We start from the raw sequence: 26,874 nt of genomic DNA, 5'->3' as shown, positions 1-26,874 counted from the left end.
ATGCTCCTGACTGTGTGGGACTCCCTTGCAGCGTAAGAACTCACAGAACTGGTAGACACTGGGCACCCACTTCTCCATACAACCAGGCAGACCCCATCCCAACATTAGCAGGTGTGGTCTTTTCCTATCTCTGCAGGGAGCATTTGTAGTAACTGCTTCATGTTTTCCTTTGAACTATTTTGACATGTGATTAACAACCCAGAATTAAGCAACCCAAAATTGCAGTTGCCAGGGCTATCTCTTGTTTCTAACATTTTCTTCATCATGTTTTAATCCACTGGATACCACATGATGAAACTTTTAAGGAGGAATTTAATTCCATTTCAGAATGCAAAAGCAAACAGGAAGACAGGATCACCACAGGTAAAATATTTCATGAGAGCAACAAACCAGAGAGGCAACTTAGAAGAACAGTATGGGACAGGTGTTCAAATAAAAAAAATTTTTTTTTCAGCAACAGACAGCAGGATGAGTCACCACCCCAGCCCTCCACCACCTGTCTCCAGGCTGTGTCCAGGAAATAAAAAAACACTTTAAAACTCCAGAGTGTTTAAGCCACTCTTTTTCTAGCTTCTGTTACTAGGAACTGAATGTCATCCCTAAGGGTTTACCACATGTAGGGATGTTCTTTGCTAGGTGGGATGGTAGATGGAATGTTTCCTGTATCAAGAGGTTTGGGCCAGCCATAGCTCCTGGACCTAAGGCCCCAAGCCTTGCATGGAGGTTCCATTTCTCCACTTAGGTTTTCGTAACCCTAATTATTCAAGTGGGGATCTTGAGGATGGAACATTGAAACGTGGGCAACAGGTGGCCTCAGCTGTGGACCGAAGGAGGTACTCTGTGCAGGAGGGAACCAAGTCCTCACAGGGGTGTCCCTGCTAACCTGCAGGACAGAGGCCAGGCTTCCTGAGCTGTGAGGTGAGATGAAAAGGAAACACAAGAGGAAGGCTGACAAGGAAGAACTGACCAAACAGCTCGAGTGAGTTTTATGAAAAGTGAAAGAGAAATGGGGAAAGAACCTGAGAAGGCTCCTGGACAAGGGAGGCTGAGTCGTCAGAGCACCATGTGCAGGGATCACAAGGGAGCAGGGAGCAGGCTGGGCTGAGGAGAGGCGTCCCTTGGTCAGGGGTAATCCAGAAACTCAAGTGTAGATTCAGACACAAAAGTAGACATGGGCTGCTAGAACCTTGATGGTGGTTAAGGGAAAGCTGGGGGCGGGGGCGGGGGTGGGGTGCGGTATCATTTAACCTGTGTGTAATGTTAGTTTGGAAAGATGAGTAGAGTTCTGGAATTGGAGGATAATGATGTTTGTGCAGCTGAGTGAATGTACTTCATGCCACTGAACTACTATTTAATGGTTAAAATGGTAAATTGCATGTGCTGTATTCTTTACCACAGTATCTTTAAAAAGCACCCCAAGAGTTCTTCAGAAAGATTTCTAAACAGAGACAAAAAGTAGGGGAAATGCGTGTTCTAGCATCAGGTAAAAGTGAAGAGGAGGAGGCAAGGACAGTGCTGGGGGAAGACTTCAAAGAACCAGTGGCTTCCCCAGCACACCCTCTCCAAGGCTCCACTTGGCCTCAGGCTTTCTTTAGTTTCCTGGCCCCACACAGCCACCTGGCCACCAGGCCCAGTAGCTTCCCACAGAGCCACATGGTGCCCAGGGTGACCACCAGCAGGAACAAGAGGGCGTCCAGTAGGTACTGCTCATACCACGGCTGCTGGAAGGCATGGGGCTTGAGGTGGGCTGCACCCCCTGTCTGCAGGATGTGGTCGATCCAGCCCACCAGCCGCTGGGCAGGAGTCAGGGGCTGCGAGCGCGCGATGATGCTGGCAGCCTCTGCGGCAGATTTGTACCTGTCAACAGAGACAGAGGGGAGGTGTTAACTCAAGTGGTCTCAGAAGTCTTAGAGACCTTGTATCACACACACAGGCACACACATACTTTCTACCATAGGCACAGAAGACTTCCTTTCAAGGAAAATTGTTGGCCTGGTCTTGCCACGATCCAACTGGGTCCGCTTGAAAAGTTCAAATTGATTCCTGCACGCAAAGACCCATGCTTAGTGCTGAAAGTGCTAACATATAAAAGTACACCCATATTATTCTGTGTCCTGGAAGTTTCAGCTTTTACTGCAATAAGACCCACATGGTGCCCATCATGGCTTATGCCTCCATCAAGCATTAAGGAACCACAAGCCCCGAGAGCTGCACACCTCTTGTCTTCCATGACTTGCTTCATCTTCAGAGCCAACGTCTCAGCCTTCATCTGCTCTAACTTGATAGAGACACCAAACTTTCTGGTTTCTACTCGGAGCAGGTTTTCATCCTGGTCTTCAAAGACAGGAATCCCCACCATGGGCACGCCATGCTGGATGGCCTCCATGATACTATTCATCCCACCATGACTGACAAAAAGGCGGATGCGAGGGTGCGCTGTTGCAAATTAGAAAGAGAGCAGGACACCTCAGGATGAAAGTTTCAGGACAGTAAGAAAGCAACAAGGGCAAAAAGAATGTAAAAAGGGATCTCAACATGCTGTGAGAAAAATGAATTTATTGACTTATCTCAGGACACATTCAAGGGTGAATATTTTAAGACACAGATTCTGCTCTTGTCTCTGTACAGAAACGTCTCACCTCAGCCCTAATCCATCTAAGACTCAGAACCCAGGGAAAGCTGCAGAGAAGAGTGAAAAGCAAGGCATATTCCTCCCCCCACCTATTCATCCATCCATCCATCCATCCATCCATCCATCCATCCATCCATCTCTACCCTGTCTCTTTGCTTCTCATCTCTGTTCCCTCTCTATTACTTTCTCACACAGTCATTCTCTATGCCTCTGTTTCTCTCTCTCTCTCTCTTTCTGTCTCTTTGTCTTTAGCTCACTTGATCTTTTTCTCTCTGGGTCTCTCCCTCTCTTCTCCACTCCCCATTCATTTCTCATTTATATGAATTCTTAACACTATCATTGACATAACAACTCATGTGGCATTTATAAAACTTAACACTACAAGTATTTTCTTCTCAATTTTATGAGAAATCTTTAATGTAGGGAATAATGGACCACACATTTCATTATTTCCAGTTCCTCTTTGCCTACCTCACCCTTAATTTTGCCGTTGTTCAGTCACTCAGTCACGTACAACTCGGTGCGATGCCATGGCCTGCAGCATGCCAGGCTTCCCTGTCCTTCACCATCTCCCACAGCTTGCTCAGACTCATATCCATCAAGTTGGTGATACCATCCAATCATCTTGTCCTCTGTTGTCCCTTTTCCTCCTGCCTTCAATCCTTCCCAGCATCAGTGTCTTTTCTAATGAGTCGGCTCTTCGCATCAGGTAGACAAAGCATTGGAGCCTCAGCTTCAGCACCAGTCCTTCCAATGAATATTGATTTCCTTTAGAATGGACTGATCTGCTTGCAGTCCAAGGGGCTCTCAGAGTCATCTCCAACACCACAGTTCAAAAGCATCAATTCTTGTGTGCTCAGCCTTCTTTACGGTACAATTCTCACATCCATACATGACCACCAGATAAACCATATATGGAAATTTGTAGGCAAAGTGATATCTCTGCTTTTTTATATGCTGCCTAGGTCTGTCAAAGCTTTCCTTCCAAGGAGCAAGCATCTTTTAATTTCATGGTCGCAGTCACCATCTGCAGTGATTTTGGAGCCTAAGAAAATAAAGTCTGTTTGCCATGATATGATGGGATTGGATGCCATGATCTTAGGTTTTCTGAATGCTGAGTTTTAAGCAAGCTTTTTCACTCTCCTCTTTCACCTTCGTCAGGAGGCTCTTTAGTTCCTCTTTGCTTTCTGCCATAAGAGTGGTATCATCAGCATATCTGAGGTTATTGATATTTCTTCCAGCAATCTTGATTCCAGCTTGTGCTGCATCCATCCTGGAATTTCATATGTACTCTGCATATAAGTTAAATAAGCACAGTAACAATATACAGCCTTGACCTACTTCTTTCCTCCTTTGAGCCAGTCTGTTTTCCCTTGTCCAGTTCTAACTGTTGCTTCTTGACCTGCATACAGGTTTCTCAGGGGGGAAGGTAAGGTGATCTGATATTCCCATCTCCATAAGAATTTTCCACAGTTTATTGTGAGCCACACAGTCAAAGGCTTTAGCGTAGTCAGTGAAACAGAAGTAGATGTTTTCTGAAACTCTTTTGCTTTTTCTATGATCCAACAGATGTTGGCAATTTGATCTCTGGTTCCTCTGCCTTTTCTAAATCCAACTTAAACATCTGGAAGTTCTTGGTTCATGTACTATTGAAGCCTAGCTTGAAGGATTCTGAGCATTACTTTGCTAGCGTGTGAAATGAGTGCAACTGTGTGGTAGTTTGAGCGTTCTTTGGCATTGCCCTTCTTAGGGATTGGAATGAAACTGACCTTTCCCAGTCCTGTGGCCACTGCTGAGTTTTCCAAATTTGCTGACATATTGAGTGCAGAACTGTCACAGAATCATCTTTTAGGATTTGAAATAGTTCAGCTGGAATTTCATCACCTCCACTGGCTTTGCTCCTAGTGATGCTTCCTAAGGCCCACTTGACTTCATGTTCCAGGATGTCTGGCTCTAGGTGAGTGATCACACCATCATGGTTATCTGAGTCATGAAGATCTTTTTTGTATAGTTCTTCTGTGTATTCTTGCCACCTCTTCTTAATGTCTTCTGCTTCTCTTAGGTCCATAATATTTCTGTCCTTATTGTGCCCATCTTTGCATGAAATGTCCCCTTGGTATCTCAAATTTTCTTGAAGAGCTCTTTAATCTTTCCTTTTCTATTGTTTTCTTCTATTTCTTTGCACTGATCACTGAGGAAGGCTTTCTTATCTCTCCTTGTTTTTCTTTGGAACTCTGCATTCGGTTGGATATGGCTTTCCTTTTCTCCTTTGCCTTTCAGCTATTTGTAAGTCCTCCTCATACAACTATTTTGCCTTTTTGCATTTCTTTTTCTTGGGGATGCTTTTTTTTTTTTTCCTTGGGGATGCTTTTGATCACTATCTCCTGTACAATGTCAGGAACCACCATCCATAGTTCTTCAGGCATTCTATTAGACCTAGTCCCTTTAATCTATTTGTCACTTCCACTGTATAATAGTAAATGATTTGATTTAGGATATAGCTGAATGGTCTGGTGGCTTTCCCTACTTTCTTCAATTTAAGACTGAATTTGGCAATAAGGAGTTTCTGATCTGAGCCACAGTCGGGTCCCAGTCTTGTTTTTGCTGACTGTATAGATTTTCTCTATCTTCGGCTGCAAAGAATATAATCAATCTGATTGCGGTATTGACCATCTGGTGATGTCCATGTGCAGAGTTGTCTCTTGTGTTGCTGGAAGAGGATGTTTGTTATCACCAGTGCATTCTCTTAACAAAATTCTGTTATCATTTGCCCTGCTTCATTTTGTACTTCAAGGCCAAACTTGCCTGTTACTCCAGGTATCTGTTGACTTCCTACTTTTGCATTCCAATCCCCTACGATGAAAAGAACATCTTTGTTTGGTGTTAGTTTTAGAAATTCTTGTAGGTTATCATAGAACCGTTCAACTTTAGCTTCTTTGGCATTAGTGTTTGGGGCATAGACTTGGATTACTGTGATACTGAATGGTTTGTATTGGAAACAAACTGAGATCATTCTGTCATTTTTGAGTCTGTACCCTTATTGACAGAAAACTAAAACAAAATGTTAGTGAAGAGCTCATTTCAAACTCTGCCTCTCAATAGGGGTGTGAATCAGAATCCACTTGGTTTCTTTGGAAGGGGGACTTCTTTTCCCTACCCCATGCCTTCTTAATTCAATGTTCAGAACTCTCTATCTTAAATTCCCCAATATGTTTTTGAACCACAACTTTGGATATGACCTTCTGATTCAGTCAGTGTGACAGTGAAGAGTGTCCAAAAAACAGTAAAGAGACAAAGAAAACCTTTTTTGGATGTAATGATCTCTCCACTACCAAAGGATGTGATGAACCAAATAACCAGCTGTGAGATTACTCAGTACGGCATGTAGACATTATGACACACCCTTCAGACACCACCAGCATCAACTTTGTAAAGGTATGAGTTGCTCACACCTGTGGTACTAAGGAGAATGTATCAATATGTATGGACATATGTTTGTATAATGGCACGTGGCTGAAAAGGAGAATGGGGCGGCAGAGGGTAGTTCAATAGCATCACCAAGTCAATGGACATGAATTTGAGAAAACTCTGGGAGATAGTGGAGGACAGAGGAACCTGGCATGCTGCAGTCTTTGGGATTGCAAACAGGTGGACATGACGTAGCAATTGAGCAACAACAAAAAACGTGGCTGAACAAGGGCTCAAGAGACCATGGGAAACAGTGACAGTGTGCCCCCTTATATGAGTTCTCAGACAAACTGTTGACAAATCATCTTGGATTGTGTTTGAGCAACCCTCTTTAGTGCCAGATAAGGTATGGTCAAAATAAACTGAAAGTGATATCACTTCTGGCTGCAGGTATCAGAAATGGAAAAGAAAAGGAAATGCTGTTTGGGGCATTTTGGAAGTATAGCCTGATTTCTCAACAACTCCAGTTTGGCTGTTCCATTCCTTGAAATACTTACCTTCATTTATCAGCTGCTTCTCCTCATAAGAACAGGACTGCCTAACTGGAGGTCAGAGCCTTAATGAACCTCAAAGATACATAAGGACGAGAGAAATAGACTTGGAAAGTCCTTACCCAAGAGGTCATTCTGAGGAAGCCAGTCCATGATTTTTATGTTTGCTGCCAATTTGACATCTTTGGGCCAGTGAGAAGGCTTACACTTCCATATCACCCCTTGAGGGAGACGAGCAAAGGCAGCATGCATCTCCTTGAGAATCTCCTGGGACTGATATCTGCTCACGATGGAGCCCAAGGCCACAAGGACAAAACCAGAGTCTCCAAATTTGGCAATGAAATTCTCAAGTTCCTGGAGAGAGGTAGGAAAGGAAAGGAGGTGAATAATGTTGTCAATGAAAGCCTAAACAGGCAAAAGATGAAAATCATCTATTTACTGAACATACTCTCCTGTTAACAGTTAGAGTTCACTGCCTTGAAACTGTTCCCATAGCCTCTACGACAGCTCAGTGCCCTCTGCACCAGGCTCAGATCCTCTGGATAGATGACCTTGAAGAAATTTTTGTGAAACCTTGGGACACATTTTCCCATATAAATACTTTAAATACTCACAAATGGATGTGAAGAGAGCTTTAGGTAACCAGCCAGCATAACGGTACACATTGCACATAAGGTCCTTAAGACTGTAGCACCAATGTCTAGACCCGGAGCTTTCATGTATCACAATGTTTTATGAAAGAGGAAAGTTGAAGTGGTGGGAATCTCTTTCTTCATTGAAAACATGACCCCAGTACCAGAGTCATCCTCAACCCTCATTCTAGATCCAGGCAGATATGGTCATTTAGGAGTATTCCAATGTCAAATCAGAGGAGTTAGAGCCTGGGGGAGTGCAGTCTGCTGTCCTGGCCCATTAGGGCCTGGTGGGCCTTCTGGGGACTGAGGTAGACATGCTGGGAGAATATTCTGCTGTTTGTCTTCTTCATATTATTTTTAGAAACCTGTATAGCTTCTTTGTTGAGGTATGTGTTAAGGTTTGTGGACCATTTTTAATTGATTTTTTTGTGTGTTATTGAGTTCTAAGTATTCTTTGTATATTCTTAACATCAGTCTTTACCAGGTAGGTTTTTGGCAAATATTTCTTTCCAATCTGTGGTTTCTCTCCTGATTCTCTTGACAAGGTCTTTCTCAGGACAGATAATTTTAATTTCAATTTAACATACTTATTAACTCTTCTAATGTACCTATTAACTCTTTCTTTCATAGAATATATCCTAGGTTTTATGTCTAAAAAGTAATCACTAGACTCTATTTCTTAGAGTTTTCTCTATGTTATCTTCTAGGCATTTTATTGGAGAAGGCAACGGCAACTAACTCCAGTACTCTTGCCTGGAAAATCCCATGGATTGAGGAGCCTGGTGGGCTGCAGTCCATGGGGTCGCTAAGAGTCAGACACGACTGAGCGACTTTACTTTCACTTTTTACTTTCATGCATTGGAGAAGGAAATGGCAACTCACTCCAGTGTTCTTGCCTGGAGGATCCCAGAGACGAGGGAGCCTGGTGGGCTGCCGTCTATGGGGTTGCGCAGAGTTGGACACAAGTGAAGTGACTTAGCAGCAGCAGGCATTTTATACTTCTCCACTTTATATTTAAGTATATTACCCATTTTTTGTTAATTTTTGTGGAGCAGGTAAGGTCTGGGTCTAGATTCAATTTTTTTGCAAGTAAATGTCCAGCTGCTTCAGCACTGATTGTGGGAAAGCATCTTTTCTCCATGGTGTTGCCTTTAATCCACTGTCAAAGACCAGCTGACTAAATTCGTGTGCATCTTATTTGTCTGTTCTTTTTCTAAGACCACACTGTCTTGATTGCTGTCCTTCTCAGTAAGTGGTAAAGTTGAGTAACGTCAGTTCTTCAACGTTGTTCTGTCTTCAATATTGCATTAGCTCTTCAAGCTTTTTGCCTCTCCATACAAATTTGAGGATCAGTTTGTCAATATTCACAAAATAACTTACTGAGATTTTGATTGGGATTTACAATGAATCTTTAGATCAAACTGAAGAGAACTGACATCTTGACAACATTGAGTCTTCCTATCCATTAACATGGAATATCTCTCCATTTATTTAGTTCTTTGATTTTTTTCATCTGAGTTTTGTATGTCTTCTCATATAAATTTTGTGTACATTCTACTAGATTTATTTTTAAGTATTTCATTTTGCAGAATACTAATATAGGTAGTGCAGTGGTAAAGAATCTGCCTGATGATACAGGAGATGAAAGTTTGATCCCTGGGTCAAGAATATTCCCTAGAGAAGGAAAATGATTATTCTTGCCTGAATAATCCCACGAACAGAAGGGCCTGGTGGGCTACAGTTCATGGGGTTTCAAAGAGTCGGTCATAACTGAGCATGCACACAATATATAAGATTATGTTTTAAATTTCACATTCCCCCTGTACATTGCTAGTATATAGGAAAGGTACATTAAACATATATTCTGTGACATTCCTATGATTACTAATTAGTTCCAGTCAATTTTTTCTTGACTTTTTTTGATTTTTACTTGGACCATCCTTTATCTGTGAATAAAAACAGTTTCATTTCTTCCTTCCTAATATATATGATTTTTGTTCCTTTTTTTTTTCTTTTTTGGTCTTACTGCTTTAACCAGGACTTTCACTAGAAGTTAAAGAGAACTGGTTGTGGCCGGTCAGCCAGCATTAGCTCCAGGATCCCCTGGGGTTCTGCAGTCAGTGGCATCATGATCCAACCTTGCTAACCAGCACCTTGCCAACTGCCCCACAAAGCAAGGCCTGGCAACCAACTGGACCAGGGCCAAGTCACACCTACCAGACCATCCACAGTAGTCAACCTGGCACAACAGAAGAATTCATGCAGCCCACATAAGGCACAGTCCTAGAAAATATAGCTCTGGTAAGCAGGGAAGGGGGCGTGCACTGCTGTGACATATAGGATGATTCCTACAAAAGATCCCTTCTCCAAGGTCAGGAAAAGTAACCAACCTAACAAGTACATAGAAATGAAAATAGCAAATTAGGCAAAATGAAGTTTCAGAGGAATATGATCCAAGCAAGTATTCATAAATAAGATAAAATACCAGAAGAGTTAAGTGAAGTAAATATAAGCAATCTACCAAAATAAGGAAAAGAATTCAAGATGATGATCATAGAGATGATCAAAGAATTCAGGAGAAGAATGCATAAACAAAGTGAGAAGTTAGAAGTTTTTAACAAACAGTTAGAAAATATGAAGAAGTACCAAATAGAGGTGAAAAATACACTAACTGAAGTGGAAAATGCACTAGAAGGAACTGACAGAGGGATCGATCAGTGAACTGGAGGACAGAGTAAAGGAAATCACTGAAGCTGGACAGGAAAGGAAAAAGAATCAAAAGAAGTGAAGACAGTTTGAGAGACCCTGGGGACAATATCAAACATACTAACACTTTGTAGTGGTCCAGAAGGAAAAGAGAGAGAGAAAGGGGCAGAGAACATTTATGAGGACATAATAGCTGAAAACTTCCCTAACCTGGGAAATGAAATAGACATCCAGGTACAGGAATCACAGAGAGTCCCTAACAGGATTAACCCAAAGAGGACCATACCAACGCACACTGTAATTAAAATGGCAAAAGTTAAGGAGAGAATAATAAATGCATCAAGGGAAAAGCAACAAGTTATGTACAAAGGAACTCCCATAACAGTATCAGCTGATTTGTCAGCAGAAACTCTGCAAGCCTGAAAGGAGTGGCACAACATATTTAAAGTGATGAAAGGGAAAAATCTACAGACAAGAATACTTTCATTTAGATTTGATGGAGAAGTCAAAAGTTTTATGGACAAGCAAAAAGCTAAGAGAGTTCAGCACTACCAGCCCAGCTTTACAAGAAATGTTAACAGGGCCTCTCAAAACAGAAAGGAATAGGCCACAATTAGAAACATGTAAATTATAAAAGGAAAAACACATTGGTGAAAGCAAATATACAGTAAAGGTAGTAAATCAACCACATGCAAAGCTAGTATGAATACTAAAGGACAAAAGTAGTAAAATCATCTATTTCCACAAGAAGCAGTTAAGATGTACATAAAACCAAAAAAGAAGTAAAATATATTGCAAGAAAACAGTTATGAGGGGAGAGGGAGTAAAAAATCAGACTTGACAAAATGCATTTGAAATTAAGACTAGCAACTTAAAATAATCACATAAATGGATTGCTATATACAAACCTCACAGTAATCAAAAATCGAAAATATATAATAGATACACACACAAAGAGTAAGAAATTTACACATAACACTAAAGATAGTCATCAAATTATAATGGAAGAGAACAAAAGAAGAAGAAAGGAACAAAAAACTACAAAAACAACCTTAAAACAACAAAATAGCAATAAGTACATACCTATCAATAATTACTTTAAATGTAAATGAATGAAATACTCCAAACAAAAGACATAGAGTGGCTGAATGGATACAAAAACAAGACCCATATATATTCTTCCTATAAGAGACTTACTTCAGATCTAAAACCACACACAGACTGAAAGTGAGAGAATGGAAAAAGGTATACCATGCAAATGGAAATCAAAAGAAAACCAGGGTAGCAATACTTACATCAGACAAAATAGACTCTAAAACAAAAACTATAATAAGAGAAAAAGAAGGACATCACATAATGATCGAGGGATTAATCCAAGAAGAAGATACAAAATTATAAATATATATGCACCCAACATGATGTTGTTTTGTGGTTTAGTCACTATGTCGTGTATGACTCTTTGCAACCCCATGGACTGTAGCCTGCCAGGATCCTCTGTCCATGGGATTTCCCAGACAAGAATACTGGAGTGGGTTCCCATTTCCTTCTCCATGGGGGATCTTCCACTTAAATACATAAAGCATGTATTAACCAACATATGTTGAAGATGTGGGAAAGTTGCAACACTTACACACTATTGTCAGGAATGCAAAACTGTGCAGTCACTATGTAAAATAATACAGAGAATCATCAAAAAATTAAAAATAGAACTAATAAAATAATCCAACAATCCTAGTTTTGTGTATATACATAAATGAATGGGAATTACAATCTGAAAGAGATATCTATATTCCCATGCTCATTGAAGAACTCTACACAATAGCCAAGATGTGGAAACAACCTAAATTTCCATCAAAAGATGAATGCTTAAAGCAACTGTAGTATAAACATCCTCTGTAGTATAAACGCCCTCTTTCCCTTCTGCCTTCAACCTGCCTTCAGTCCATGGGGTCACAAAGAGTTGGGCATGACTTGGTGACTGAACAACGACAACAGTATAAACATACAATTAGCTTGTATTATTTAGCTTTGTAAACAAGGAAATTTTTCAATATGTGAAAACATGAATGAACCTTGAGGTTCATTTCATGCTAAATGAAATGTCAGTCACAGAAGGGCAAATACTGCAGGATTTCACTGGTATGGGGTTCAGGATGGGAAACACGTGTACACCCGTGGCAGATTCTTGTTGATGTATGGCAAAACCAATACAATATTGCAAAGTAATTAGCCTCCAATTAAAATAAATAAATTTAAATTTTAAAAATAAATAAATAAATAAAGTATCTAAAATAGCCAAATTCATAGAATCAAAAAGTGGAAGCTGGTTTCCAGGGACTGGAGGAGGGGGAAATGGGTAGCTACTTTCCAATGGAGGCAGGGTTTCAGTGAACCAGAAAGAATAGGATCTAGAAATCTGCTATATAGCATGGCACCTATAGTCAATAATAATCTGTTGCACTGTTAAATACTTGTTAAGAGGGTAAATCTCATATTCAGTGTCTTACAACAGAAAAATAAAATACAAAATAGAAAAATTAAATTAAAAGGTATATACTAGGTGTTTTGCCTATCTTACTCTACTCAAATTCCAGGATCCCAGTGGCAGGAGCAGACCCCAACTCTGCACTGAAGACCTCTGCATGAAATCCACACTCTCAGGTTTTACTTACCTGTGGTACTGGTTTAATAGGTTTGACCATTAAGCCTCCAACATTCACAGTGTTGGGAAACAGAGGCCGAGCAAATTCAAAGGCAAAGTCAGAATTGACAAACCACAGCTCTGCTTTCTTTAGAAGATGAGATAAAACTGGCCTAGAACCTTCCTGGAAATGCTCTTTGATGGTGTTGTCAAAGGTAGAGTGTATTTGCCACTGCTCCACAGAGAAAACAAGTGACATCAGGAAATTCTTTACTCTACCCCAGAAGTCCATATGGTCAGTTAGGAAAGACTGGAATACTGGAACATAAGACAAGGGGCTTGGCAGGCCAAAGTCCAGTCTGCTAACTACTGTGGGAAGAATGGACACAAACAGCTTCCCAAGTTTCTCAGCAATTAGAAATGAACACAAGTCAAAGGTATCAACAAATATCAGGTCGAAGTTCTCATTCTTTAAGGAATCCATGATATCACGTCTCCTTAGCAAATAACTGCATCGAGTCCCAAGTATTTCCATTAAATTTACAAAGTGTTCAGATTCTTTTCTGTAAGAAAAAAAAATTAATAACAAATACTCACTGGAGGTCTTAATTTCACAATATTTAGGATAATCTTCAGCTCAAAGAAAACATCCCAGTTAAGAAAGACCATATCTGACAGCCTATTTTTACCCACCAATTTTACTACTGTCCAAGAAATATCCTCTACTCTACCACTCTGGTCCAGGTATTTCTACTTCCTAAAATATACTCACTTCTTCCCCTCTCCTTTCTTTGACCAATCCAAATTCACCCACCATCATGCCAATTCAAGGTCCTTCTGCTTTGGGAGCCATCTCTGACTGTAGCAAATCTCACGGTTCCATGTCTATTTGATATATTCTGTGATGTTCTGTTTTATTTTCACCTGTGTACTGACTTATGAGCGACTGTCTTATTTCCCAGCCATGCTGTGGAAGTAACTTCACGACAGAGTCCATCAATACTGATGATGATTTTGCTTTTTTTAAAACCATCTTATATATCCTGCATCTGATAGCTTGTCTCACACAAAGAACTTCCTGATACTAATATTAGAATCCAAATTCTAAACTGAACATGAGATTTATATCCTTCTAATGTAAAGTTAAATGATTTAGAACAAACAAAAGTGAAACTTTTTTTGAAACTTGTTAACAGTCTTTCTGCTTTATGCTCACTGGGGTATTTATAGAAGTTAATACTCAATTTTTACTGACACCAAATTAAGTCTCATTTATTACCCTATTTTAGGAACTATTCTCCATCAATATTTTTCCACCACTGCCTGCAAAGAAAATGATCCTTTTTGTATAGTCCAGGGAAAAATAGACAAGAATGTTTGTGGCCAGAGATCACATGTACAGGTGTTTTGAAGACCCGTGGGCCTCCTAGTCTAGCAAAGGACTGAAAGAATCAATGGCTCAGCAAACCCATAACCTGTACAATACGACACCATGTCAGCCCACTTAAAGAAGACCAATAAGCTTGATAATTCATTAGCAATATGCATTAGATCTATTAGATCTATTGCCTTAGCAATAGATCTCTACCTGCTCTTTAGAATCAACGTTGAGTGATGGTGATTAGCTGAAATTATCCTCTATTATATTTTTTAAAGATTCTACATAAAGAATGACTGCCAAATATCAGGGTAAATTCAAAATAGGAAGTACAAAGTCCTCAAAAGCAGAACATTAATCCTATCTGAAATTAAGTTGATTCATTGAAAAAGATTATAAGACGACACTGTGTGGTGTCCCCATGAACTATAGCCCACCAGGCTCCTCTTTCCATGGAATTCTCCAGGCAAGAAAACTGGAGAGGGTAACCATTCCCTTCTCCAGAGGATCTTCTTAACCCAGGGATTGAACCCAAATCTCCTGCATTGCAGGCAGATTCTTTACAGTCTGAGCCATCAGGGAAGCCTTGTGCTCCACCATATTTAACATGTGTGTGTGTGTAGAACCAGTCTTCAAAGAAATCAATTTGCAAGAGAAGAAACAAGACTTAAAAAACATAGGCCTAACAACACAAGACAACACACAGTTTCAAATGAGTACTTTAGATCAGATCTCTTAAAGTGGAGAGAATTTGATCTTCTAGTTTTAGAAAGTAAGAAAGTTTTAAGAAAAAGTCAGATTTGAACACAACCTTGATAATGAGTAGAATTTTAAAAGAAAGAAGTCGGGGTGGGTTAAGCCACTACAATTAGCCAACTGAGGCATGGATTTTGTCTTTCCTCTTATATGTCAAAGATAAAGAACTTTTTATATATCCCAGATGATGACAAAAACTCTCAGACTCATCTCTCACTGTGCTTCATCAAGGTATTTGAGGTATTTTTAATGTATTTAACAGAGAAGCATTTTAAGGTATGAAAAAAAATCAGTGTTCATGATGAGTGTTTTTCCATTCTTGAATTTATATAAGGAATGGAGAAAAAATAAGTATAAAATGGTGGGTAGGGTTTGTTTATCAACAGTGAGAAATTAAGTTGTCTATCCCTCCTTCTGTGTTGGGGAGAGTACACACAAAGTCTATAAGTGATGTATCGCCAACAAGATCCAGGAGCAACAATTCCTCACAATTATCTGCCACAACTAAAAGCAGAAATTCATGCTTTTCATGGAAAAAGGACAGTATACTAGACTAGATAGTATGAAAATCATCTGCTCCATCCATTCACCCACCACCCCATATCATTCATCCTTCTCTCCATCCATTTATCCATCAACTCCTCTATTGCTCTTAAACTTGTTCCCAGTATCCATGTATCCATCCATTTATTTGTATCACTAAAATAGTAGGTCTTTCATTGAGAGAGTAAATTACCTGTTGTGCAAAGCTTCTGTCACAAACAAATCCAGACGTTTCCTTACTTCATTTTCAAGATCTCCAGATGAATGCCAACTGATGACCTGGAATGAGTGTTCCTCTTTTTCTAAATCTAAGAAAACACCAACAGGGAAGTATATGTCACATAACTCAGATCAATATTAGCATGATATCATAGTCTACTTATTGCAATAATTTTATATATATTTAGACATTTGCTTTTTCAATTTGTTCTTGCCCTCTCGTTCCTTTAATCATATGACAATACTTATTAAGAACTTTACAAATATTCAGTCACTTTTATTCGATTTAAAGTGCTAGAGTTTCCATTTAAAGCCTTTGGTTAAAGGTATTCCTCATTTTATGGGTGAGAAAACAAAGATGACTGGGGTGTCAAACAAACTGTCAAGGATGCACACATGGTAAGTAGTATACTTTGTATTTAAGTTATATATAAATGTGTATATAATATATACACATATATTTGTGCACACATATATGCTATGAAAAAAAATTAGGTCAACATACAGTGGGGAGGATTCTGGGAAGATGATAGAGTAGGAAGCAACAAAAATCTGTCTCTCCACCTAAACAACAAATGCACTGACAGAATCTTCTAAAATAATTATTTTGGAACTCGTAGTCCATGGAGGGCTTGCAACTTCCAGGGTGAAAAGATCAATAAAACTGACAAATATTTAGCTAGAAATGCTAAGAAAAAAAAAGAGAGAGAATACTCAAATTACTAAAATCCAAATTGAAAATGGTGTCATTGCCAATTATACAGAAATTAGTATTATAAGAAATATTGTGAACAATTGTACACCAACAAATTGGATAATCTAGATGAAATTTTAAAATTCCTAGAGACATAAAACCAATTAATAGTAAATCACAAAGAAACAGAAAATTTGAATAGATTTATAAGTCATAAGGAAATTAAATCAGCAGTCAAAACCTCTCAATAAAATCAAGTCCTGGATCCAAAAGTTTCACTAGTAAATCCTACCAAACATTTAAAGAAGAAATTCCTCTTCTCAATATGCCTGCTGCTGCTGCTAAGTCGCTTCAGTCGTGTCCGACTCTGTGTGACCCCAAAGACGGCTCCCCCATCCCTGGGATTCTCTAGGCAAGAATACTGGGGTGGGTTGCCATTTCCTTCTCCAATGCATGAAAGTGAAGTCAAAGTGAAGTCACTCAGTCGTGTCTGACTCTTAGCGACCTCATGGACTGCAGCCTACCAGGTTCCTCTGTCCTACTCCTCAAATTGTTCCAAAGAGTTGAACAGATGGAAACACTTCCAAACTCATTTTATGAAGCCAGCATTTCCCTCCTACCAAAGCCAGACAGTTTAGTACAGTTCAGTCATGCACTCGTGTCCAACTTTTTGCAACCCTATGGACTGCAACACACCAGGCTTCCGTGTCCATCACCAATTCCTGGAGCTTGCTCAAATTCACGTCCATCAAGTCAGTGATGCCATCCAACCATCTCATCTTCTGTCGTCCCCTTCTCCTCCTGTCTTCAATCTTTCCCAACATCAGGGTCTTTTCTAAGGAGTCAGTTCTTCGCCTCAGGTAGCCAAAGTATTGAGTTTCAGCTTCAGCATCAGTCCTTCCAATGAACATTCAAAACTGATTTCCTTTACAATTGACTGGTTTGATCTCCTTACAGTCCAAGGGGCTCTCAAGAGTCTTCTCCAACAGCACAGTTCAAAAGCATCAATTCTTCAGCATTCATCTTTCTTTATAGTCCAATTCTCATAACCACACATGATTACTGGAAAAACCATAGCCTTGACCAGATGGACCTTTGTTGGCAAAGTAATATCTCTGCTTTTTAATATGCTGTCTAGGTTGGTCATAGCTTTTCTTCCAAGGAGCAAGCATCTTTTAATTTCATGGCTGCAGTCACCATCTGCCATGATTTTGGAGCCCAAGGAAATAAAATCTATCTCTGTTTCCATTGTTTCCCCTATCTGTTTGCCACGAAGTGATGGGATCAGACGCCATGATCTTTGTTTTTTGAATGCTGAGTTTTAAACCAGCTTTTTCATTCTTCTCTTTATCAAGAGGCTCTTTAGTTTCTCTTTGCTTTCTGCTAAGTGTGGTATCATCTGCATATCTGAGGTTATTGATGTTTCTCACGGCAATCTTGATTCCAGCTTGTGCTTCATCCAGCCTGGCATTTCACATGATGTACTCTGCATATAAGTTAAACAAGCAGGGTGACAATATACAGCCTTGATGTACTCCTTTCCCAATCTGGGAAAGTCAGACAAGCACACTATGAAAAACAGAAACATATAGACTAATGTCCTTTATGAACATTGATTCAAAAGCCCTCAACAAAAAAGCGGCAAATCGAATTCAACAGAATATGAAGAGGATTATACATGATGATTTATTCCTCGAAGGCAAAGATAGCTCAGTAAACAAAAACCAACTGATAAAAGATACCAGATTAACAGAATGAAGGACAAAAATCACATGACCAATTCAACTGATGCAAAAAAAGCACTTGATAAAATTCAACATCCATTCATAATTTTTAAAAAACTCAACAAACTAGGAATAGAAGGAAACTACCTCAACTGTTGAGAGTCCCTTGGACTGCAAGGAGATCCAACCAGTCCATCCTAAAGGAGATCAGTCCTGGGTGTTCATTGGAAGGACTGATGTTGAAGTTGAAACTCCAATACTTTGGCCACCTCATGTGAAGGGCTGACTCATTTGAAAAGACCCTGATGTAGGAAAGATTAAGGGCAGGAGGAGAAGGGGACGACAGAGGATGAGATGGCTGGATGGCATCACTGACTCGATGATCGTGAGTCTGAGTGAACTCCGGGAGTTGGTGATGGACAGGGAGGCCTGGCGTGCTGCAGTTCATGGGGTCGCAAAGCGTTGGACACGACTGAGCAACTGAACTGAACTGAACTGCACCTCACCATAATAAAAGCCATATATGAAAAACCAATAGCAAAAATTATACTCAGTGAAGAAAGACTGAAAACTTTCCACTAAGGTCAGTAACAAGGCAAGGAGACTTCTTAACTATTTCTATTCAATATAGTTACGGAAGATGGAGCCAGAGTAGTCAGGCAAAGGAAGCAAGGAAGGGAAAAAGGGCATCCAAATTGGAAAGGAAGAAGTAAAAGAATCTCTGTTCACAGATGATGTAATCTTACATGTTAAAAACCCTAAAGATTTCACACAAAAAAATGTTAGAACTAGAAAATGAATTCATTCAAGTAGCAAGGTAAAAAGTTCACACATAAAAATCAGTTCCCTTTCTATACTATAAATGAATACTCTAAAATATTTTCCAAAATAATTCCAAATACAATAGCATCAAAAAGAATAAAGTACTTGGGATTTAGTTTAGTCAAAGAGTTGAAAGATTTGTGAAGTGAAAACTGCAAAGCAATGCTGAAGGAAATTAGAGAAGACAAATAAATGTAAATACATTCCATATTCATGAATTGGAAGAGTCAGTTGTTAAGATGTCAATACCACCCAAAATGATCTACAGATTCAATGCAGTCTCTATCAAAATCCCAATGATGTCTTTTGCAGTAATAGAAAAAAAAAATCCATCTTAAAACTCCTTTGAAATCTCTGCTGCTGCTGCTGCTAAGTCACATCAGTCGTGTCTGACTCTGTGCGACCCCATAGATGGCAGCCCACCAGGCTCCTCTGTCCCTGGGATTCTCCAGGCAAGAATAGTGGAGTGGGTTGCCATTTCCTTCTCCAATGCATGAAAGTGAAAAGTGAAAGTGAAGTCACTTAGTCATGTCTGACTCTTAGCGACCCCATGAACTGAGCCTACCAGGCTCCTCTGTCCATGGGATTTTCCAAGCAAGAATACTGGAGTGGGTTGCCATTTCCTTCTCCAGGAGATCTTCCTGACCCAGCGATTGAACCCGGGTCTCCTCCATTGTAGGCAGATGCCTTACCGTTGGAGCCACCAGGGAGCTCTTTAGAACAGTCTAAACAAGAGCAAAACTGGAAATTCATCTTCAGAACTTTATAATTGCTCAGACTTATTTTTTCCAACAAAGCTGCTTAATTTTGCAATTTTTTTTTTTTAAGTTTTAGCAACTCTGATGGAGTAACCCAGAGCTTAAATTACCAGATTCACCCAACAGAGGGGACGACAGAGGATGAGATGGCTGGATAGCATCACTGACTCGATGGATGTGAGTCTGAGTGAACTCCGGGAGTTGGTGATGGACAGGGAGGCCTGGCATGCTGCAATTCATGGGGTCACAAAGAGTCGGACATGACTGAGTGACTGAACTGAACTGAACTGAACTGATTAACTTGCTTTGTGAACTCAAACAAATCATTCAAGTTCCCTGAGCCTCTGTATCCTTATCTGTCAACAGAGAAAAGCTGATCAGATTGATAACTTCATTTTAGCTGAAACTCTTTCAACCAGTGCCACTAGCTTCAGTAACTCAAGAACTTCTGACATTGCTATATACAACTCATGAGACGACTGATTTTGCAATAATAATGTATGGAGGCTTGCCTGAAATAAAGTGACATCCAGATAAAGAGGTAAACTATAGACAAATAAAATGTAGAGGTTATTGGGATATCCAGCACTTGTATGACTCAGGGAACTCAAATCGGGGCTCGACAACAACCTAGAGGGGTGGAATGGGGACGAAGGTGGGAGGGATATTCAAGTGGGAGGGGACATGGATAGACCTATGGCTGATTTGTGTTGATGTTTGGCAGAAACCTCAATAGTGTAAAGCAAGTATCCTTCAATTAAAAATAAATAGCTTCCAAAAGCTAAAATAAAATGCTTCCAAAAAATGAAGAAGGAACTTTTTCTAAAAAAAAAAAAAAAAAAAGATATCCAGCACTTAACATAAACACACACACACTCCACACACATTTTGTCCATTATTTCAATACTAGATTCAAAAAAGTGTTGTGTTAAGCAGTACATACAAAGGGCATTGCCTCTTTTTGGCTGGGATTGAAGAATTCAATAATTATGAAAAAAGATACCTGAGGCTAGACTTCTTCCTCTGTTAGAAAGCATAGTGACGTTATGACCATGATCCTGAAGAATCTGAGACACCCGCTGCATTAGTAGAATATGGCTTCCACCTAGGAACAATATATATCATTTTTGTGAAGATGAGAACCAAGGGTATGAAATTGATGTGGAAGTGTGGGGCAAACCAGGGTAAGATAACAGAAAGTTGACAGTGAGTAGAGAAAGATGAGTTTCTCACTCTGGTTAAGCCCCAAACTGGATACCTATATTCTGCCTGCCCAGATCTTTGACCTAGGGCAATCCTCCACTAAAGATTCCCTCTTATGACTTTTGGTCTTAAGACTTATGGTCTTTGCAATAATGTAATATAATTTTGGTGTTTAAGTCTTTGGAGTTCCTGATCCTAAGGCACACACTGCATTTTAGCTGGGGGTTTATGGAGATCCCGTAGCCTAAAGAAATAACTGCACTGGTAGATATTCTGGCCCAGTGCCATGCATGTGGGTGTGAAGTGTTCCTAATAGGCAGTCAATCCAAGCTGTTTCTGAAATTCTTCTCTTTGGACATGAATGCTAGAGTAGGAGCCAGAAATATGGAAGCTTGAATTTGGTTCTAAGAAACAGCCATTGGAAGAAAAGATGTGGAGCCACCACTTAGAGCCAAAATGCTTGAGATTCAAATATATTTCACAGGAAGTTTCTCAGTTGAATGTCTCACATCCATTAAGACAAGCAGGAAAACTGTGGGCTCCATAGGATGGGCTTGCAGTATCTTATATGCATGAGAAACAGGACATCCATCCTAGGACAATCCTGGGATCTTTAAGAAAGAGGAGGCTTAATCCTTGGGAGAGATGTGAGCTCCATTACACCAATATCCTATCTAAAATTATGTACTATCATGGGGCATTTTTCTTGCATCTGTGAGTCTCAGCAGCAGAGAAAGCCAGATCTCCAGGGAAGGAACAGACTTGCCAAAGTTGGGAAGCGGGGGTCGTTAGAGGAAAGTCCCACAATCATCAGGTCAGTGGTGAGTAGTACGTGCAGGGCTCAGTTGATAAGTCGTGTCCGACTCTGTGTGACCCTATAGACTATATAGCCCATCAGGCTCCTCTGTCCAAGGAATTGCCCAGCCAAGAATACTGCTGTGGATTGCCATTTCCTTCTCTGGGGATCGTCCCGACCCAGGGATGGAAACCCTGGTCTCCTGAATGGGCAGGTGGACTCTTTACCACTGAGACACCTGGAAACCCAGAGAGTGGTACAGCGCTACATAGTGTATATCTGCGGGAGTTACTCTAGTATTGTGTATCCATACTTGTGTTGCCTGAGGTAACACAAATTACCCAAAACATAGTACCCCTGCTTAGACTGCCTGCTGTTGTTCACATTAACTGTTGGAAGAAATGTTTGCGAGGAAGAGGTTGGCATAGACACAGCTGTTCACGTGGCTCTTCATAAGGGGCAAAGGTGGGGCTTCCAGCACCCGGTTAACTGCCCCAGCTCTGTCCTTGGAGTTGAGGCTGGAGGACAGTGTACTTTTAAGAGAGAAAACTTTTTCTCCATTACCTGTATCATTTAAAAATAGGTTTATAATAGGCTTTTTAGAAATCCCCACTGTAAAAAAGGAAAAGAGTGGAATCTGTGGAAGAGGATGGTTTTGAGGTAAGAAATCATAAGTGAATTCCCAGTGCGTGCTAAGAGAGAGGTCTGTTGTGCTCTTGTAAAAGGCACCTCATTTCCCTGACCCTCCGCCTTCCTCTCAGGAAATAAAAGGAGAGGCCCAGTAGGAGGGATTCTGTGATTTCTCCCAGTTCTAGGGTCCCCAGGTTTTCTGGGATCTAAAAGCAAGCTAGGGAGCCTACCATCTTTTCAGGATGGGTCAAATAAAACTCTTGGAGAAACTCCATCCTCTGAGGACTCCTTATCCTGATAAAATTTCCCCTTTTGTCTTCTGTCCTCTAAAGGGCAAAAGTAATGGAAATAAAACTCGGTCCACAATGCGCAGAATCAACGGCTCCACTCTTCTTCAAAAGCTTCCGTCAGCACGGGTGAGAGAAGGGCTCCCAAATGCGCCACTGCCCTGGGGTCCTCCCTTCTGCCCGCCCGCTCAGTTTTCCAGTTAGGAAACAGTTCGTGCTGCTGTCCCAGGAGCACCTGTCCCCAGAGCCTGATATGGACTCCGCCTTCTACTTTCCACTGGCATCTGCTGCACACCCCTCAGAAGTTCAACGTGACCCTTTCAAAATCCCGCAGGTACCGTGGAGGTGGAGGGGACGGCCTGGGGTCTCAAGCTCAGAAATAGACCAAAACTTCTGGTTCCCGCGGTACCCACAGGGAAGCGCATCCAGAGCAAATTAAAAGAGAGGATAGGAAACTGCTCCTCTTCTCCAGGGCTATCAATAATTTCACCTTGGTAGTAGAGACCTCTCTCTGCCCCACAACCCTCGCCAGCCTCTCCCTCCTCCAGCCTAGGACCCAAGCCCAGCCTGGAAAACCATATGAAAAGCCCCTCTGATTGAGGGGGCTGTTGGCATGACTCCTGGCCAGGAGCCTGGGACAAGCCTGTTCTGATTCTCCGGCCAAGCACTCACCCAGTGAGGATATAGTCAGGATTTTGGCGGCCTTTGAGAGCAGGAGCGCAGGCAGTAAATATATGACTAGAAGAAGCACCCGCTGCGCCCCCATCGTCGCTCCGGAGAGGCTGCGGAGCCGAGCCCTAGGTTGCACGCCCGGCGCCCCGGAACCCAAGCGCCCTCCGCACGCGCAGCGCGCAGGCAGGGAAGGAAAGACGCAGGCTGGGAGCCGGGGACAGAGATCCTGTGGGTCTTTGCTCTGTACGTCCGTCTGGCCCTTTGGACTCTGCTCCCCAGGAAAGTACACCATTGGATATTCTGTCCTCACCCTCCCTAAATCTGGGCAGGGGGAAGGAGGGATTAGTGTGCTTAACCCTCTCAGTCCACGTAATCACCACACTTTCCGGATAGAAAAACACTCTGAACCAGTAATGGTAGGGACCTTAGGAAACCACATCGAAGAAAGTTATACCTCCAGATGGTGGTATCCAGAAGTTATGGGACCCCATCTTTCGAACTGCTCTAAAGATCTCCTAGGGCCATCTGAATGCTCCATTTCCCTGGTACCTGCTTAAAATCTCTGATTGTCTCACGCTCAGGATCTCAGAAATTGATTACCAAAGGAAAGTGACTTACCTTTCTTTATTGCTCAGAGTTTCTTTGGAAAGTACTGAGTAACTCACTCATGAAATTTGCTAGTGTCGTGATTTAAACACCTCTGGAAGTCCAGGTTCAGAAGACTGAAACTCTAAAAGCTGAAACTATAATTCTGAATGAGAATCATAAAATGGGATTGGTGAGCATCAATGATGTTCTATTTTTATAAAAGTATGAAATTTTTCTTTAGAAAATATTTTAAACTCTCCTAATAATTATTTCACTTTTTCCCCTTCCGAGTCCCTCCCTCTGTGTTTGGGCTATATTGTTTGAGGCTATGTGAGTATATGTGTTGTTGTTGTGGTTTAGCCTCTCAGTCAGGTCCAACTCTTGCAGCCCATGGATTGTAGCCCGCCAGGATTTCCCAGAAAAGAACACTGGAGTGGGTTGTCATTTCTTTCTCCAGGAGAGCTTCCACATCCTAGGATTGAACCCATGTCTCTTGCACTACAGGTGGATTCTTTACTGCTGAGCCACCAGGAAAGCCAGATTACAAGCATACACATTGACAACTGTCATCTTTTCAGATATGTCTTGTCAGTGGGGGAAAATAAATTGATCTGCAATATGAAGGTACCATTTGACATTATGTAATAACATTACCTTATCTACAAACTTATTCAAATTCGATCAACTGTCTCAATAGATATCCTGTGCTGTATTATTTCTGGTGCAGGAATCAGTCTGGGATCACACACTGCATTTAGCTTTAGTAATCCCCTTTAGTAAGGATTGATTTTTCAGCCTTTCTGTTTTTCTTTCATGTCTGACATTTATTTTGTAAAATGGCTCTCAATTTGGGTTTATCTGATGTTTTCTCATTCTACTTCACATTACAGAGTTTTAGCAGGAATACCACAAAAGCTGTGTTGATTCCATCTCAGTGACTCACAGCAGGAAGCCCGTGATGTCAGTCTATCCTAATGCTAGTGATAATAACTTTGATCACTTGTTGAAGGCGGTGTCCAGTGAGATTCCCAACTGTAAAACTACTTTTAGCCCAAATTAGGAAATAAGTTGTGGGGAGACCTTTTGAAACTGTGTAAATTCTGTTCTTCATCAAATTTCACTCACTCGTTTTATTATGTTTTCTATTTTTGCCTGATTCAATTATTCCTTTTGTGACAAATTAATGATTTTAACTCCATTTTCTTTCTTCATTTATCATACAGCATTCTGTTGTATGGACATGAGTTTGAGCAAACTCTGGGAGATAGGGAAGGACAAGGAAGCCTGGTATGCTTCAGTCCATGGGGTCATAAAAAGTCAGACACAACTTAGTGTATAAACAGCAAATACTGTTGCTAAACAAAGTTTTGCCTTCTGCCCCATCTATTTAATTATCTCTCTACCTATCTATCTGCCTCTATTCATTTATTATCAGTCTTTACTCCTGGATCCACATTTCTCCAATGGGATATACTCTCTTACCATCATTATTTTGGAGACTTTTCTTTCTTGCACATGATTTCTAGACTCATCTTGTACTTTCCCTTCCTCTGTTTTACATTTATCCATTCCTTTAGGAACCTTTTAGTAGGAATTAGTGTTTAGAACCCTGGATATGGCACTAGAAGTACTCACTGCTATTGAAGCACCACTGTTTATATCCCCCAAATGGACAGTTATGAAATATATAGTGCTCAGTCGCTTCAGTCATGTCCAACCCTTTGCAACCCTATGAACTGCAGCCCACTAGGCTCCTCTGTCCATGGGATTCTCCAGGCAAGAATACTGGAGTGGGTTGCCATTCCCTTCTCCAGGAAGTCTTCCCAGCCCAGGAATCAAATCCATGTCTCCTGCAGCTTCTGCATCGTAGGTGGATTCTTTACTGCTGAGCCACTGGGGAAACCTATGAAATATATAGATATAGACATAAATATTACATACGTGTATCTCTCTATATAGTCAGGTTTATATCTAGTTTATTTAAAAAGCATGCATTCACACTGATACCTTCAATTTCAATACAAACCAGTGATGATTCTAATCTTTGCCACTTTCACACTTGTAATTTCCTTTTTAAAGTTAAAAAATCTGACTCTCAACCTCTTTGTTGTATTGATATTTACTCCTTTGCTCAATCATACTGAGCACTGAAAGAAGGTGCCAATATACTAATCCACCAACTGTGAACAACAAACCTACTTAATAGACCACACAATTTTTTGCAGTTCTCTTTTTTTTTGTACTGACAGCACAGTTTTTAAAGTATTGTGTTCAAACGGCAATTTTTTTTAATTTTTATTTTTACTTTATTTTACTTTACAATACTGTATTGGTTTTGCCCATACATTGACATGAATCCACCACGGGTGTATACGGCAATTGTGAGATCAGATTTGTGGTTACAGAGGAAGGGGTGGGGGGTATTGGGAGTATAAAAATTTTAGATGGCATGATTCAAATGAACTCTAAAAATTTATGAATATCAGAGAAATAGGAGCATAATATTTGATGATATTAAATAGTTACTATTCATTTGGAGAAGCATCATGATGTTACTGTGGCTATTTATTTAAAAAAAGATACCATGGCTTTTCAGATCCGTTCTGGAAGACAGATGAAGTATCAGGGTGTTTTGGATTTGCTTCAGAATAATTTGGGGCAGGGGATGGAGGTAATGTTGAAAATAGGTGGGAATATAGAGGAAAGAAAATTTTCCAGGAGTTTATAATCTTAAATTTTGGACATGGGAAAATTTTGATTTCACAAATAATTAGACATTTGTCATTAAAAATTTTTTTAACTCTCTCACTATGATTCTAATTTTTCTTGCTGTTCCAGTTTTTGAGGTCACACCAGTAGTGTGTATACATTTTCATAGTTTCACACAGTCCCAGTGAAATAACTCACCTTCATTACAAAAATAACAATTTTGTCTCTAGCAAAGCTTTTCACCTCGAGTCTGTCTCATGTTATTCCTAATTATTCAAGTCTTCTTTTCCATAGCATTCATGGCCTGTCTTTTTCTATCCTTTTATACTCAACCATCCTGTATCCCCATGTTTTAGATGTGCAATTAGCACATCTCTTGAAATGGCAATTAGCTTGTTGTTAATCAAGCCAGTCAATCTTTGTATCTGAACTGAAGTGTATATAGGTTTACATCGACCATGTTCTTATTTCTCCCTCTTATTCTTTCTTTTCTTCTCTGTTTTGTCTTCCTTTTCAGCTTGG

General features: G+C 40.4%; 2 protein-coding genes across 5 annotated transcripts in view; both read right to left on the bottom strand.

The window, feature by feature from the left end:
- Positions 1-320: 320 nt before the first annotated feature.
- LOC138094362 (UDP-glucuronosyltransferase 3A1-like) lies at positions 321-23,251 on the bottom strand. Of its 4 annotated transcripts, XM_068990412.1 has the most exons (8): positions 23,056-23,251; positions 20,471-20,572; positions 15,444-15,558; positions 12,605-13,136; positions 6,714-6,945; positions 2,217-2,436; positions 1,953-2,043; positions 1,585-1,857 (listed from the first exon to the last, which is right to left on the bottom strand). In XM_068990412.1, the coding sequence occupies exons 1-8, from the start codon at positions 23,147-23,149 to the stop codon at positions 1,708-1,710; spliced, it is 1,536 nt and encodes a 511-aa protein (XP_068846513.1). In that variant the 5' UTR covers positions 23,150-23,251; the 3' UTR covers positions 1,585-1,707. The 4 variants fall into 4 exon arrangements, with proteins under 4 accessions (XP_068846512.1, XP_068846514.1, XP_068846515.1 ...); XM_068990411.1 differs by lacking the exon at positions 1,953-2,043 and having other exon boundaries at positions 321-1,857; XM_068990413.1 differs by lacking the exons at positions 1,953-2,043; positions 20,471-20,572 and having other exon boundaries at positions 321-1,857.
- An 812-nt stretch (positions 23,252-24,063) lies between these two features.
- The window catches only part of LOC138094543 (UDP-glucuronosyltransferase 3A1), a 39,110-nt gene continuing 36,299 nt past the window's right edge, over positions 24,064-26,874 (bottom strand). The window contains exon 9 of the mRNA XM_068990628.1: positions 24,064-25,546. The gene's annotated coding sequence lies outside the window, so the exon portion shown is untranslated. The remainder of the gene's footprint in view (positions 25,547-26,874) is intronic.

The sequence above is a fragment of the Capricornis sumatraensis genome, chromosome 18, assembly GCF_032405125.1.
Source record: "Capricornis sumatraensis isolate serow.1 chromosome 18, serow.2, whole genome shotgun sequence".
Lineage (NCBI taxonomy): Eukaryota > Metazoa > Chordata > Mammalia > Artiodactyla > Bovidae > Capricornis > Capricornis sumatraensis.
This window is presented reverse-complemented; position numbering and strand designations above follow the sequence as displayed.

What these genes read in the sequence shown, in the direction of transcription:
- LOC138094362 (XM_068990411.1), bottom strand. Translation starts at nt 23,149, where the DNA reads ATGGGGGCGCAGCGGGTGCTTCTTCTAGTCATATATTTACTGCCTGCG. An exon ending in AGGAAGAAGTCTAGCCTCAG is followed by an intron (nt 15,559 to 20,470) that starts GTATCTTTTTTC and finishes GTGTTTTCTTAG; the next exon opens with ATTTAGAAAAAGAGGAACAC. An exon ending in CAAGTCATGGAAGACAAGAG is followed by an intron (nt 1,858 to 2,216) that starts GTGTGCAGCTCT and finishes CTCTGTTGACAG; the next exon opens with GTACAAATCTGCCGCAGAGG.